Source organism: Pezoporus wallicus, unplaced genomic scaffold, assembly GCF_028554395.1.
Source record: "Pezoporus wallicus isolate ANWC-B61680 ecotype Strahan unplaced genomic scaffold, APGP_CSIRO_Pwel_v1 contig_13766, whole genome shotgun sequence".
Lineage (NCBI taxonomy): Eukaryota > Metazoa > Chordata > Aves > Psittaciformes > Psittacidae > Pezoporus > Pezoporus wallicus.
The window spans coordinates 15,452-31,944 of NW_026635291.1; the positions used below are offsets into that span (position 1 = coordinate 15,452).

The window sequence follows — 16,493 nt, forward strand, 5'->3', positions numbered from 1 at the left end:
CTCACATATCAAAGTTCTCAGTTTAGGATACCTTGCTCTACAAGTTTCCTAGCAGCCAGGTGAAGCTGCTCTTTTGGAATCACATCTCAGAATTATCTTTAAGTCAGAATCTTTCTGAAGCCCACAGGAGGAGCTACTATATTACTATGACTGCTATAGGTAAGATTACAGACGCCATTTTGAACTGGGTACTGACCCAAGCCCCCCTAAAATTAAAGGCTGTCAAAACCCCAAAGTCAACGACACAAGAGTTCAGTGCTTCCTGCCTTGCATACCCATTCTTCCTCAGCTACAGCTCTCCGAATAACTAAGCATGCAGATTTTAGATATTTAAATAATATAGCTTAAAGCTTCATATTTAACAGAAGCACTGTCTGCAACAAGATGCATTTGCAACTGTTTGTATTTCAAATATATCACACTGCACGTTAGCCTCTTGACACAAAAAGTTGCTATCTTGGCAGGTATTTTATTACCAGCAAAGGCATTCTCAGCACAAGCAAACAGCAATTTAACATATGGATAGAGATTAAGGAAGGTAAGACAGATCATGTCTGCACTGATTTTATTCTAGACTAGACAAAGGCACATATGAAACATCTGTTGGAATAAAAGTATATCACGTGCAGGGAAAAAATAGCTATACCATTTGGAATTGGAAAAGGTGAAATTTGAAATTCCCAAATTTAAGCATTTCCATCCATGAACTACTGACCAGTATTCTGCTGTCCAAAAACCCTAAGCTCACAGTTAAAGGCTGCTAGTTAAGTACTATATCACCATCATATTTTCCATACTCACAGCTTTTAAAAACTTCTCCATTAAGGCCAGGAATTACCATGTTTGGTATGAAACCAAGCCATGGCATTGGAATCTCTCTTGGCTGATGTGAAATGAGGGAAAAAATTCACTTTTGTTTAGGTCAGAACAAGAGAAGAGACTTTACTTACTAAAAATGCAAAATAAAACCCTAGAGTGGCCCAATACCAAGTTGTTAAACCAACTGCCTTTCAACACCTCGTGTTGCAGGAATTTGCTTCTGTTGGTATAAAGTCCTTTTTTTTTTCTTCTGGATATAATTCTGCCTTGTGGAGAGTTTGTTCTTACTGAGCATTAAAATGACAGCTACTTCCCCTTCTCAATACCTACAGTAAGGACAGCTAACAATGACAACATCCTGAAATGGCAATAACACAAGATGTTCCACTCAATTCTTTCCTTATTAAAAGGGCACAGAAACTTTAAAACAAGTTACTGAACATTTTGCTCTAATTTCCTACTTAAGGTGTTGCACTTATATCCCACAAAGCATTTTCATGTTCATATTATGTATACCACACGAACCATTAAAGATCAAAGCCAACTGAAAATACCTAACAATTTGGTTTTGGGCATCACACACTTTTCTCTCATGCTTGTTTCATAACTCAAATCCTGCCAGAAGTCATTTTGTGGGTTGAACAAAAAGCTGCAGAACAGATCAGTCAAAACTCATGTCAAACTGCTTTATTACATCTTAAATAACATTACATTTTAATATAGTATCTATCTTGCATCCAGCTTTCTTGAAGTACACTGACTTTAAAATTAAATACAAAAGGTGAAGAGGGATACAGGGCGTGGAGAAAGCTCTACAGAGTAGTTTCATGAAAGAGAATAAGAGGGAATTCATCTTTTATGCCAAATCCAGGCCTAACGCACAATTACAGCACATTTTTGTACAGAATGTTGCAGAAAAAACAAAATGGAGAAAGCTACTACTGCTGCTAGAAGGAGCATTTCTGGATACAGTGAGAAGATAGGAAAGTTTAACAGAACAATCTGCTGTCCAAACACTGCTGCTTTTAACATTTTATTTGAAAAGAAAGCCAGGAAAACCTGCTCATTACAAAAATGACTCTGATCAGATGCAAAGGACTCATCCTACAAGAGGAACTGGCTGTGAGGATCTCATTTATAAAGAAGATGGTCTAAGTTCCCTCCTCCCACACCCCAGAATCTTTGACAGCGATTGTTTGAACAGGCCGTTTCCTTAAAATAAAAAGAAAAAAAAAAAGAAAAAAGAAAAAAGTGACTTACCACGCTACTCCAAAACGTGCATAGCTTGTACTGGAGTTCTTCAGAGACTTATGCACAGAGTAGCAACAATAAATGAATACAGCGACAATGGTTACAGTTTTTAAACAGGTTATTTCTTCAAAGAAAAAACATCTAAGGACTTAGTCCAATATGCACTTTTTAGCATTTCTACAGCATGCGATTCTAAGAGTAAACCCACCCAATATGGCAAACAATCAAAAAAATTTTTTTTTCCTGTTTAACTTAGAAAGTTCAAGATCATTATTTTCAAAACATTGATTTGTACATCATTTCATACACAAAGAATTGACTTAATACCCAGGTGTAGGACAGGTCTCTTTTGAAAACAGAGATTCCTGGTTGATGAGACTTATAGGATAGTGTTAAGGATATATAAACTGCCCTTTCCAGTGGACAAATCCAAAACAGATAAAAAAAGAAATAATAAAGGGGGGGGATGGGGGGGACAGGAGGGACCAAGGATTGCATTTGTTATCCATAAAAGGTGAAAGGATTCTTTAAACAAGCATTCATTACCTTTTACAGCATGTGCTTGGTTACCTTACTGCTTAACATTATCCTATATATGCCAAGTTTTGTGCAACAATTATCTGTGACACTAGAAAAAAAAAAAAATAGGGACTAAATTTACAGTGTTAACAACCCCCAGATGCTTTGGGCTAGGACTTCCTTGGTTTGCTCAATTAAATACTTAAAGAAATGTATTTAAAAAGGAAACTTGAAAAAAAATCCTGCTACAAACATGACTTTAAAATTTGCAAGTGTGTAAGATAAAGTCCTTAACCTCAACTTGGAAACTACAGTGAAAGCTAACTGTTTCACAATTATGCTCAAGTTTATTTTCTGGTCATGCTTTTATGATAGTGTTTCATTTTTTAATTCTCAAGACAGAAAAGAAAAAATGGTCCCAGAAGGAATGCACAATTTCATTTTGCTTACAACACAAAAATTCTTCTTGGAAAGGTAATTGTGCTCTTCATTTCAGCAACAGGAGATGGAAAAGATCTTGCCCTTTGAAGTTGGGAGGATGGGGGTCCAAGTTAGTATGGTTGGATTGGATATGCTATCATTTTTAATTTTCAACTGTTGGAAACTTCTTCCAGTCATGGAATCCACCGCTCTTCTGACACACAGAAAGACTGATTAAGAGTTGCGCTTTGATAAAGTGTAAGCAAGCGTCAAGCTTTGCCCTCACTAAACTGACACATTTAGACATTATCTCACTATTTTCAAGAATGCTATTTATTTACCAGCCCAGATTCAAAAGACTGTATAGTCATCCCTATCAGGAAAATAAAACATGCCAAAATAGCTTATCACAAAAATGACATTGCATACATTAAACAAATAGCCTTCTGTAATAAGTTGATTTCTTTTTTTCTTAGTGACTTTCCTAATCTGAACTATAGGCTGGTAGCATCAGTAAAACAGCATTGTTTAGCCTGGAAATAAACACTCTGAAATCCCAATCAAGCACAGCCTTAATTAATTGGATACCTACCTACTTCAGTTCCAGATCTTGAGGAAGCTGTCCCATGATCCTGTTGCCACTGCCATACCATCATCAGTCACACCTAAGCAACTGACACGGTTATCGTGACCAGCAAGGACACCTGTAAGTAAGAATATGTAACAAATACGTATATTACTTTGAGACACATGTGACTGGATTATTCAACCAATACATTAAAAAATCCTGAACAGGCATGCTTGGAATTTTTAAATGCTTTTGATTTAATAATCACAAACTTGGATACAACTGGATGGCTCCACAATAGAATAATTCAGTAAACGCATTACTCCAAATTTTTCCTTGTATATTCCCCACATTATGACCTGTACTGATTTCTCATGAGTTGTAAAATCACAGCCCCAAAAACTCTGCTGACAATGTCATAGCAATAAATACAGTATAACCATGCATTGCATAGCTCTATGTATTTCCTCTACACAGTGATAAAGATCAGTTAGATTTTAATTTTTTTAGTGTGCAAAATTGTCAATTAAGCTGAATTATGCTATGAACACTAAAGCATTTTTTCAGCTAATTTTATCTTACTATGTTTACAAGCACTTGCAACACAAACTCCTACATACAATGTATTTGTCAATACTGAAATATGTTACAATTATAGTACTATAAAAAAAAATTACAACCAAGCAGAAAAACTAAATAAGCAACATTTTCCTCTATCCTCTCAATTTAACAGTTTCAAGTAGGTAAAAAGAAAACCTAATTATATTCAAGTGCTTTTCAGTCCACGGCACTCAGGTATTTGTACACTTAAAATTAATCTTTATACATCAATCACATTGTGTTTCGAATTCTCCTCGTTCATATTTTGGGCTTCCTCCTTTCTTTTACCAATCTTCAGTACAAAACATGAATTAAGTCAGTTGTTTTTAAACTAACATGTTTAAAAGTTAGTATTATTGTTAATTGCAGTGTACAAGTGACTAATTCATAGACAAGGATGCTTGATGTTTGAAGAAGTAATTTTTGTGATATACTTGATAAAAGCAATAATGCTGTGTGAGTAACACCATGAATCTCCAAATCCTATTAAATTCATCAAGTGTCTAAGCCTCAGGACAGCATTGTGCACTTCTGCCACATCAGAAGCCAAATCCTGAGTGCTGAAGCACACTATACATTCTTTGGAAATTCAGTGCAATACAGAAGCCTGCTGCCAGAGCTAACATGAGTATGTAGGAGTTACCTAAAATTTACTCTGGAAAAAGCATTAATATATCAACATTCTCTCTACCATCAACATTAATAAGCACTGCAATATTGTAAAACAAAGACAGCACTGAGAAGTCTTATGCATTTGAGCTAAATACATAATCACAAAGGCACTTAATATAGAACCAGGTATGATAGAAGTGTCCAAGTGTCAAATCTGACCAGCAACTTGAAGTCTCAGAACATTTCAGTATGCAAAATAATCAATAAAGTAGTTTAAATCAATTCTAAAAGTTGGTAATAAAGAATTGCACTTGACACGTACATGGACTGTAAACCCAGATCAGTAGAAAAAGACTTGTTTCTCATTTCTATAGGCAAGCAAGATCACCACCTCCTTTTTCTTACTGAAGGTCTTTCAAAGAACAGAAATACAGAAAGACCCACATAATTGTTCTTACAGTACTTAAACACAGTCATTTGTAAACTAACCTAGACATTAACCAAGAGAAATTTCTCAATTCATTTCCACTTGTATACACATTTATGTCTCAATAATCAAAGCATAAGAATCTGGAATTGTAAATCTCAACACACAAACTGATTCATAAAATGCATTCCAGTACTGAAATAGTTGTATCTGGCAAATAGAACCAGAAGTTATTTTAGAATATACAAACCAAGAGTCCACAGCTTCAACTTCTGAGCATTGACAAAAACTATCATAAATTTTAGGAGAAACAAAGAATAAATTCTGGTTGCTGGAGAAAGGAATTAACAAACCCAATGGAAACTATTTCAGTAAAATCATACATTTCTTTACGTTTGGCTTGGTTCCCCCCTCTCCCCCACCTGTGGTGTAACTTGGCTGGTGCTTTTTGTTTGCTTTTAAAATCCACCTAGGATAATTTTAAGAGCCTTCCTTGGGCAGCACAATAGGTTCTTGTTCTTATCCCCTGTTCTAATGAGAGTAGCAAAACATTTGAGACTCAGTTTGTATCTTTTCTTTTTTTTTCTGATAACAATTTTCACTTTTAAAGAGCTGAAGTTAAATTACCTAAATCTTCGTACAATAGATTTCATACTCATTTCCTCAAAAGTTGATCTCCACAGTGCATGCTGTTTTGCTGGTTGTCTCTACAGCTACTGCTACAAGTTATCAGGGGAAAAAGAAACACAACCAACTTTTCTATGAACAGCTATGCTAATATCGAATTGCTTTGAACAGTTAATACAAACAATGCCATAAAGCCTACAAATATAGCCACCAAAACCTTGTTTTTAGTGGCAATATTCCTGTTTGCAACCATCCATTGTTCCTTTCTATCCTTAAGCAGTATTCCATTTTATTTGTTATCATCATTAATCTACTTTCATCACTGGTCATCCTGAAACAGGTTATCACAGAATTTTAAAGTTGAGGCAGGAAACACTCAATGACAACTCACATTCAGAGTGTCCCACTGTGTTTATAACATACCCCAAAAAAAAAAAAACATTTACCTGCTCTATCAGCTTTCAGCGTGTCCCAGACATTGCAGTTGAAGTCATCATAACCAGCTAAGAGGAGACGCCCACTCTTGGAAAATGCTACAGAGGTGATGCCACAAATGATGTTATCATGTGAATAAACCATAAGTTCCTGATCAGCCCGAAGATCAAAAAGCCTGCATGTAGCATCATCTGAGCCTGTGGCAAACGCATTGCCATTTGGGAAGAACTTCAAGGAGGGAGGAAAAGAGACACAATTTCAGACTTGATTCCTCTGTCTCACTGAACTCATCATTTTGTGCAGAGCAAGTAAAAAAAAAAAATTAAAGCTGCAAAGAAGAGCATACACCTCCCCAGAACAGGATTTTTCCTCTTATTCTTTTCTTTTTCTCCACACTGGTTTCATTTGTTTAAGCAACATCATCATATTCCTGCCCCTACCTGCAAATGACTACACCAGAGCTGATCTTAACTCACCATCTCCAATTCTATACCAATCATTTATGTGCTTTTAACAAAGTGTGATGTAGACCCAGTGATAAAATAGGAGAGGCCTTTCTATATGTTTAGCTTTTAAGGAACTTTCATTATTTTTAACAATTTTAGGGTAAACCAAATGTTGAGCTTAAATAACGATTTCCATTAGCCAAAGTCCATCAGTTTTGCTTCCCTTTTAAACCATTACATTTAAATGTATCAGAAGCATAAAATATAATTTATCCAAATGCGTAAAGTGCGGTCACTACTACTAGTAAGTAAGAGAGCATGTGAAGAACAGTCAGTTTTCATTTACCTCAAGTGAACTCAAGCTGTACAAGTTTCAGGTACATTCCCCAGCCATAAAAATTATCAATTAGAAAAACATGCCATAATACCACATCATACAGTACATGCTTAAGAGCTGAGACTACTGAAATGTAAAAATACGAATTGAAATCCCATGGGGTCTCTGCTCAAGTCGATACATACACAGATGGCGTTGATGTCCGACTCATGGCCGGTGAAGGTTTGCCGACACATTCCTTCTCTAACATCCCACAGTTTGGCAGAGGCATCACAGGCACCAGAAACAAAACACCGGGCATCAGGAGCAAGAGACAAACTCATGACATCTCCAGTGTGCCCAGTAAATGTAGTTGTCTGCTGGCCAGTTTCTATGTCCCAGAGAGCACTTGAAAGAATTAAGAAGGCAGATATTAACACAGCAGTGTTCCAAGGTGAAGACAGCAATTCTTGTCTAAACCTGTTAATTTATTATCATTGCTAAAAAGTAAAACTCCTTAAAGTATTAATAAAAAAATAAACCAGTGGTAGAAAAACCAAGTGAAATGATTTAAAGCGGCAATGGCAAGTTTACAGCAAAAGCTGAGTCAGCATTTCCCATTTTTAAAAAGACACTGAGGATGTGCAACCTTAAGTTATGTCTGTGATCTCTGAGCTTTTCTGAGACAGCAAAATCACCAGTACAGTGATAATCAAAGAGTATAAAAGTATGAAATAACACTATTATCTCCCTAACAAGAGGTCTATACACTGAAGGAAGATGCAGACTTTTCAATTTCTGTAATTTCTAGGTAAAGCAGAGCCATCAGGGGCAGATTCGCACAAGGCAAGTAAAAGATGACTTGAAACCGTACTTTGAAGTTCGGCTGAACTGAAGTGTCAAGGACAAACTGCTATCCAGAGAACTGTAGAGATGCTACAGTAACTCAATGTAGCTGAATTCTCTTAAGGGCATAATTTTAACAAACCCTGCAGCAAAACAGAACACCAACCCATATTTAGAAACATTTTTGCATTAAACCCCATATGTATTCAATAGCTACTCGGAATCAGTGAACAGATGGGCATTCAAAGACACTGACACTATGTAGAAGTGCTTATAATAAATGCTGAGAGCAATGTAGAGATATTTCAGCTGCTACAGCCTATGAGCTGACTTCATTTGGACATCAGCTCAGGTACAAACACCTGTAGTATGGGGAACAAACAAGAGGAATTAGAGATGTGTGCACATCTACACGGATATGATACGATAGGCATCACAGAAACCTGGTGGGATGGCTCCTATGACTGGAGTTGGGATGGAAGGTTACAGGCTCTTTAGAAAAGACAGGCCTGGCAAGCGGGGAAGGGGAGCTGCCCTTTATGTTAGGGATAGGCTGGAGAGTATGGAACTCTGTCTGGGGACAGATGAGCAGTCAACAGAGAGTTTGTGGGTCAGGGTTAAAGGGAGAACAGCTATGGGAGACATTACTGTGGGGATCTGTTACAGACCACCTGATCAAGAGGTCTCTGTGGATGAAGCCCTCCATGGACAGATAGGAACAACCTCACGCTCACAGGCCCTTGTTCTCATGGGGGACTTCAACCACCCTGGTATCCGTTGGAGCGACGGAACGGCCCGGCACAAGCAACACAGGAGGTTCCTCGACTGTGTAGAGGACAACTTCCTTCTGCAAGTAATAGAGGAGCCGACAAGGAGAGGTGCCGTGCTTGCCCTCGTGCTCACCAACAGGGAAGGGCTCGTTGGAAATGTGACGCTCCAGGGCAGCCTTGGATGCAGCGATCATGAGATGGGTCGAGAATATGAGATCCTCAGGACAGTGAGAAAAGCGTGCAGCAAGCTCACTGCCCTGGACTTCAAAAGAGCTGACTTCGGCCTCTTCAGGAACCTGCTTCAGAAGGTTCCATGGGACATAGCCCTAGAGGGCAGGGGGGCCCAAGACTGTTGGTTGATATTCAAGGATCACCTGCTACAAGCTCAGGAGTGTTGCATCCCAACTAGAAGGAAGTGCAGCAGGAGGGCCAGGAGACCTCCTTGGATGGATAAGGAGCTGCTGAGAAAATTCAAAGGAAAAGAAGTGGCTTATAAAAGGTGGAAGCAAGGACAGGCATCCTGGGAAGAATACTGGGATGTTGTCCAGGAAGCTAGGGACCAGGTTAGGAAAACTAAGGCCCAGTTAGAATTAAACTTGGCTAGGGTTGTTAAGGATAACAGGAAGGGATTCTACAGGTACCTAGCAAATAAAATACAGACTAGGGACAACGAAGGCCACCTCTGGAAGCTCTCGGGAGAGCTGGCTACACAGGATTTGGAGAAGGCTGAGGTTCTGAATGACTTCTTTGCTTCAGTCCTCACCGGCAAATGCTCTGACCACACCACCCAAGTCTTGGAAGGCAGATGCAGGGACTGTGGGAATGAAGGCCTTAGGCCCACTGTAGAAAAGGATCTGGTTTGATACCATCTTAAGAACCTGAATGTGCACAAGTCCATGGGACCTGATGAAATCCATCCGCAGGTCCCGAAGGAGCTGGCAAATGAAGTTGCTAAGCCACTGGCCATCATATTTGAAAAATCATGGCAGTCAGGTGAAGTTTCCAATAACTGGAAAAAGGGAAATATAACCCCTGTTTTCAAGGAGAAAATAGATGATCCACGGAACTACAGACCAGTCAGTCTCACCTCTGTGCCTGGCAAATCTTGGAGCAGATTCTCCTGGAAGGCATGCTAAGGCACATGAAAAACAACTTGGCAACAACCAGCATGGCTTCACTAAGGGGAAATCCTGCCTGACCAATTTGGTGGCCTTCTATGATGGGGCTACAGAACTGATGGACAGCGGTAGAGCAGTTGATGTCACCTACCTGGACTCGTGCAAAACTTTTGACACTGTCCCATATGACACCCTTGTCACTAAATTGAAGAGACATCACTTTGATGGATGGACCACTCAGTGCATAAAGAACTGGCTGGATGGCCACACACAAAGAGTTGTGGTCAATGGCTCAGTGTCCGCCTGGAGACCAGTAACAAGTGGTGTCCCTCAGGGATCCGTGTTGGGACCAGTCTTGTTCAACATCTTTGTCACTGACATGGACAGTGGGATTGAGTGTGCCCTCAGCAAGTTTGCCGATGACACCAAGCTGTGTGGTTCGGTTGATACACTGCAGGGAAGGAATGCCATCCAGAGGGACCTCAACATGCTTGTGAGGTGGGCTGATGCCAACCTTATGAAGTTTAACCATGCCAAGTGCAAGGTCCTACACCTGGGTCGGAGCAATCCCAGGCACAGCTACAGGTTGGACAGAGAAGAGATTCAGAGCAGCCCTGTGGAGGACTTGGGGGTGTTGGTTGATAAGAAAATGAACATGAGCCGGCTTCAGTGTGTGCCTGCAGCACAGAAAGCCAACTGTATCCTGGGCTGCATCAAAAGGAGCATGACCAGCAGGTCAAAGGAGGTGATCCTGCCCCCTCTACTCTGCTCTCGTGAGACCTCACCTGGAGCATTGTGTGCAGTTCTGGTGTCCTCAACATAAAAAGGACATGGAACTGTTGGAACAAGTCCAGAGAAGGGCCATGAGGATGATCAGGGGACTGAAGCACCTCCTGTATGAAGACAGGCTGAGAAAGTTGGGGCTGCTCAGCCTGGAGAAGGCTGCATGGAGACCTTATAGCAGCCTTCCAGTATCTGAAGGGGGCCTATAGGGATGCTGGGGATGGACTGTTCATTAGGGACTGTAGTGACAGGACAAAGGGTAATGGGTTAAAACTTAAACAGGGGAAGTTTAGATTGGATATAAGGAAGAAATTCTTTCCTGTTAGGGTGGTGAGGCACTGGAATGGGTTGCCCAGGGAGGTTGTGAATGCTCCATCCCTGTCAGTGTTCAAGGCCAGGTTGGACAGAGCCTTGGGTGACATGGTTTAGTGTGAGGTGTCCCTGCCCATGGCAGGGGCCTTGGAACTAGATGATCTTAAGGTCCTTTCCAAGCCTAACTATTCTATGATTCTATGATTAGACAACCTTTGCTATAAGAACTGCTGCTTGCAAGAGCTGTAATGCTTTTAAGAATTAGATATAAGAGACAAAATCTATGAAAAAAAAGATTGAGGTCTTTTTTTGTTCAGTAGCTAGTATTTATTGAGTTACACACCTACATTCTCCTAAAAAAGAAAGGACAAGAAAAAACCATCTACTGTCACTGTAGAATATTTTCTAGGAAATCTGACGAATAGTAACATAAACTGATTTCTGTATTTAAAAAAAAAATTTAAGTATGACTTTTTAAGTAATAAATACTGAAAATACTAAGCAAGTTTGAGAAATTCATTAGTCTAATACATTTCCGAAAAAAAAAAATGCTCATACAAGCTTAACAGACAGAATTAGGTCAGGCTCTTCAGAATATGGGCATAACTAAACAGCCGAAGCTAACAAACTTGAAAGTCCAAGTTTTCCATTACTGGTTAAAAACGTGACATATGAACAATAATTAAATCACATTTACTCTTCTGGATGACAATCAGGTTTACAAAGAAAAAAGCTTCCTTCCATCGTAGAGCTGTGAAAAGTTATTACTATCATGTTAAAGTTTTAGTGCTTACCAGGTGGTGTCGCCAGAGCTGGTGACGATTTGGTTATCATCCAAGAAGCGACAGCATGACAAGTATCCTGAAAACAAAACAACAAGCTGGTGAATAAGACCAGAGATTACTCTTCACATTGCATACTGGCTTGCTTACATGTTGCTGTCTCCTCTCCTGAAGATGGAACAAGAGCTACTACGTAAGCCTAAAACAACATAGACAAGTTTGACATATAGGAGCCTCCAATGTTTTGGATCAAATGTAGTTTGTCTCTTTACAGACCAGACCCAACCGCTACACTAGCACAGTGGTACACTGTGGACACAGTATTGTCACAGCAAACCTAAATAGTTTTCCCTGTGTTCTGAAGAGTGGGCAGGCAGTGGACGGGGGGGGGGGAAGGAAGAGTACCTTCTTTAGAAGTCATTTTACTGGTGTCATCGCAACCACTACCTGGAAGGTCATATCAACACTACATTCTCATACCCTTAACTGCACCCAAAGGGTATACAATTCCTCTAGATTACCTAAATCATGCTTTGGAAGAAAAACAGCTGAAAGAATTAAATAGTATTAAGTGTACTTTAATTCACACTTAACTTCTTCTGTATTAAAAAAAATATCACAAATTATTACTGTGTAACTATTTATTTCTGAGTAACCTTATTTTCCTTCTACAGTCTTTATACCTTTTTTTTTTCTCTGTATAGAGGCTCAACAGGCAGAAAACTAGCAAGACACAGAGACCACCAGACAATTTCCTTTAGGAACTGTTAAGAGTTTTTCTCTGGAGCCATTTACCTTTGTCTTACACCCTTTTGTGGAAACAAAGAGACCATAAAGGTGATATGTAGCTTTACAAGAGACCAGAGTACCTACTAAATAGCCAGTGTTTTAATTTTCAGTGGAGTTCAGGAAACCACCCACCCAAGCTTTCCTCTGAAAAATTTCCAATCCTATTCACAAAGAAATAAAAATACAATCTGACCGTTATCAGAAAATACCCAAAAGCAGTTCACAGTTTCCAGGTCATTACTGCTTGTAAGCTACTCATCTCCATTAACTGTACATTCTTTAGGAAGTGAGAATACCTTCAGCCCTGAATTTGCTTTTAAAGGTACTTCGTGACACTGAGTCTCTTGGTTTATTCAGAAAGAAACATTCTCAAGTCACCCCCCACACTTAAGAAGCCAGCTTTCAAGTACCATGAGGGGCTTTCTTGCTTCACAAACTCTTACCTAACTAATACTTCTTACCTAACAAGATGAATTTTGCTTCATCTGTCACTAAGATAACTCTGCAGCTACAGTTTACATCCTAATTTACCAGGTAATGCTTACAAGTCTACCTGTCTCTCCCCATCAATCATAATACAGTTCACCCTAGAAACAGAAACAGAAGGCAAAAATTCTATTTTCACTGTATTTTGAGGAGAAGGGAGAAAAGGAGAAACAAGAGGAAACAATGAGAACTCAAACTTCTGCAAGTAAATAGAAGCTCCATCAGAAAGCAGCTGTCTCGCAAAAAGTTAAAACGTCATTACACCACTTCTGCTCAAAGACTATAAGCCTTTGGAAAAAAGTTTTTAAAAGGAAAGAGAAAAAGCTATTTAACAACAGGTAGTATGTAGCTAAGGTCCTGCCCAAAAAATAGAGGTGCACAGTGAGGTATATATTTTTATTTAGGAAATTACATTTAAAAGATTAAAAGAAAACCTTCACCATATGATTATAATTGAGATTATTCTGAAGAGGCACTCACCTGTGTGACCAGCTAGTTCCCGGCTGACACGTACATTCCCTTCGCGAGTTTTCAAGTTATAAATGGAACAGATGTTATCAAGACCACCACAAGCCACATAATTACCAGAAGGAGCATATGCACAAGTCATGACCCAAGATGAACGCAGAGGAATGGCATGCACCTAAAACAGACACATTAATGTGTTTCATCTGCGAAACAACAGATTCATTAGCTATCACCAGGAAGATTTTCACCTGTCTTAAGACATACATCATCTTTTTGTCAAAAGGACAAAAAAACAGTAAAAAGTCTTCGGTTTTTTATCAAAGTATTTTGAGGGTAACTTGCTTATATTACAGCTCGTCAGATCAAGTAATGACATGATGACAATCTCAACTTGCCTTTCCCAAATCCAGTTTAATCAGCAATTTTAGTAAAAACTAAATTATTTTATTTCAGTACTCTGATGACTATGGGTTTATTATAGATTCAGAAAAATATTGACTTCAAAGTATAGTCAGTAAAACTGCCAATTCCAGGCCTAGACACTATGCTATGAATGAACAAGAACTGAAATCACTGCTTCCATTGCCATTTAAATCCTTCTTTGGAAACCCACTGCAGGCAATTAATCTTCATGTTTAAAAAACTACCGCATCCTTATCATTCCTTATGATATAAAAAACTACCCCATTTCCTTATCATTCTGTGTGCAAAGAATGCCACTTAAAAAATTATGGAAGCTAAACCTTTTCTCTCGTTAACTCATTGCTTCCTGTTAACTCATTAACTTCAAATTTGTTCACAACACCTTTAGAAAGGGATCATATCCTTACACATATGGAGACCTCATGCAATACAAACAATCTTCTTGCATTTCTCAATTGAAGATTACTGTCTGTTCCTCTGCTGCTAATCTGCAATCTTGCAGCAATCAGCAGTTGAAAATCCAATCCCTTCCACTAAAAACACAATCAGCTCATTCTTGGAAGTCTTCTACCAGGGATCTAATCAGAATATTCACCTTGAGCCATTTTATTTTATCATTAGGAAAAGATTATATTTATGGCACCTGTGTTACTTCCAATGTGTGCTGCAACTGCCGAAAGAATATCTGCAGACTGTCACCTATTTTTGAATTGGTGGCTTCTGGGTGCTACCTAGTCAAATTTAATACTGTTTCAACACCAAGCTGTTTGCTACCTCAAATTCCAGAGGCTTTGTGGTTTGGTCGGGGGGTGTGTGTGTATTACTTCTGTTGGAGCAGGGGGGTGGTGGGGTTTTTAGTTTGGCTGGTTTTAACTCAATTGCTTTGTCACCGAATCAATACTTCCAAGAGGTACATGAGGAAGTTTTTGCAGCTGAGGAGTTCGATTTCTGATCCTAGTAAATGTTTCACCAGTCTAGCAACAACCTCTGATTTTATTCCCCCCAAGATAAGAAAGCTGCTCTCTGCCTCCTGATGACACCATGGATTAACTAGCATTCATCTAAGAATTGAAGATACTGAGATTGAAATCATGTTATATAAAGATTATTTTTCCATCTTATCTTTCAGTTCTTACAGTAATTTAGATCAGATTTGCCTGCAGGCTGTGTTTACAGGAGGAAGGCAAAAAAAAGGAAGGGGTTATTCTTACTTTGCAAACATTATTATTATTACTTGTTAGTAAAGTTATGGATTCCTTAGCTTCACAGCTGGGATTCAACAATAATTCCAGCTTTAAAGTTGTTGCAGTTGTTTCTGCTTCTAAGGATTCACTGCTGTATTCTTCAAATGCAAACTTCATTGTTTTGTAGAAGTCAAAATTTTGTCTTAGGACTATGCAAGTAATGCAGCCAAAGTCATGACGGGTAACATTTCCTTCCCATGTCTTCAAAATTTAATTACACAGCAATATACCAGTTTATCTTACCTTGTTTGTAGTATAGCTGTCCCAAATTATAAGTTTGCCATCCTGGGATGCACTAACTAGAAGCCTAGAGAGGAAACAGGAGATAAAGACAATCACCGGAAGAAGAAGGAAGATCTTTGTGATGGCATCTGTCTCCACTATCAAGGCCAAGGTACTTGAAACAGCTCAAGTACAGTGCAGCATTACCCAATTCAGTCATGAGCACTACCAAAATTATTTTGCAAGTACTCAATTACAATGCTAAATATTATGGAAATGTGTGATGGAACACCTACATGTTAACACCTTCTGCCTTGAGAAAAACCACGTAACTAACATCTCAATTGAGGGAGAAAACTTGCATGAAATCAGTGCTTATGTGCTCTATAAACAGGATTCAGATTCACTGATTTTGGAAATCTACAGTGTCAATATGGTTTCATTTTTACTATTCTTAACATAGGAAAAAAAGAGATATTAAGTGTTTCTGAATTCTCTTGGCTGTCCAAGTTCTCTTGGAACTAGTGGTTCCTAGTGGTAGGAAAAAAAAAACAACAGTCCTGCACAGTCAACTTTCTGACAAGTGATGCCAGGAGATCTGATTTGAATAACCAGCACCCACCTGGAATCAGTCCCCCAGTGCATTGCATAAATTTTAGCCAGGTGTCCCCGGAGCGTTCTTCTAGTGCGCATTTGAATTCTCCCCACTGGGTCAATGTTGGCTGTGATCTGAAACAGCAATGGTGTCATAGACAGAATTTCTCACTTCATAGTTCCCAAAGTAACACATCACACATGAATACCTTTAAAGAAGCATTCCAATGCAGACCCAAGTCCCACATTTTGAATACTGAGTTTTTAAAAACTGCCTAATCTAAAGCTACATCATTTTGTGTAGTACATCCTTATCAAATTAAAGAAGCAGGCCCTCTATTGCATTTACAAAGACACTCAGAAATTACCTTGTTTAGGTCTTATCTTCTTGGACTTTCAGGATTTCAAACCTTTGATCTGGGTTTTCTACTCCCGTGTACATTTCTAGAAAACCCCTCACTGTATCTCCACGAGATGCTCTACAGAGTACAGAATTCCCATTCCCCAAGTTAATGTTGGCCAATAGGATCAAAATGTATCAGTACAGCAAGAGGCAAAGGCATCAGCTCAGGTTCAGCAGCAGTTCAAACAGAAGTGCAGCATTATGTGGATATTA

General features: G+C 38.9%; 1 protein-coding gene across 6 annotated transcripts in view; it reads right to left on the reverse strand.

Moving 5' to 3' along the window:
* Nucleotides 1-1,491: 1,491 nt before the first annotated feature.
* GNB1 (G protein subunit beta 1) overlaps nt 1,492-16,493 on the reverse strand; it is a 42,258-nt gene continuing 27,256 nt past the window's right edge. For 5 of the 6 annotated variants that reach the window (XM_057417503.1, XM_057417521.1, XM_057417530.1 and 2 more), the window contains 8 exons: nt 15,906-16,012; nt 15,305-15,368; nt 13,407-13,569; nt 11,664-11,730; nt 7,247-7,448; nt 6,290-6,506; nt 3,602-3,713; nt 1,492-3,223 (listed from right to left, as the gene is read on the reverse strand). In XM_057417503.1, coding sequence (XP_057273486.1) covers nt 3,607-3,713; nt 6,290-6,506; nt 7,247-7,448; nt 11,664-11,730; nt 13,407-13,569; nt 15,305-15,368; nt 15,906-16,012 — 927 coding nt within the window. In that variant the 3' untranslated portion in view covers nt 1,492-3,223; nt 3,602-3,606. The remainder of the gene's footprint in view (nt 3,224-3,601; nt 3,714-6,289; nt 6,507-7,246; nt 7,449-11,663; nt 11,731-13,406; nt 13,570-15,304; nt 15,369-15,905; nt 16,013-16,493) is intronic. The other variant, XM_057417549.1, reaches the window with a different exon arrangement.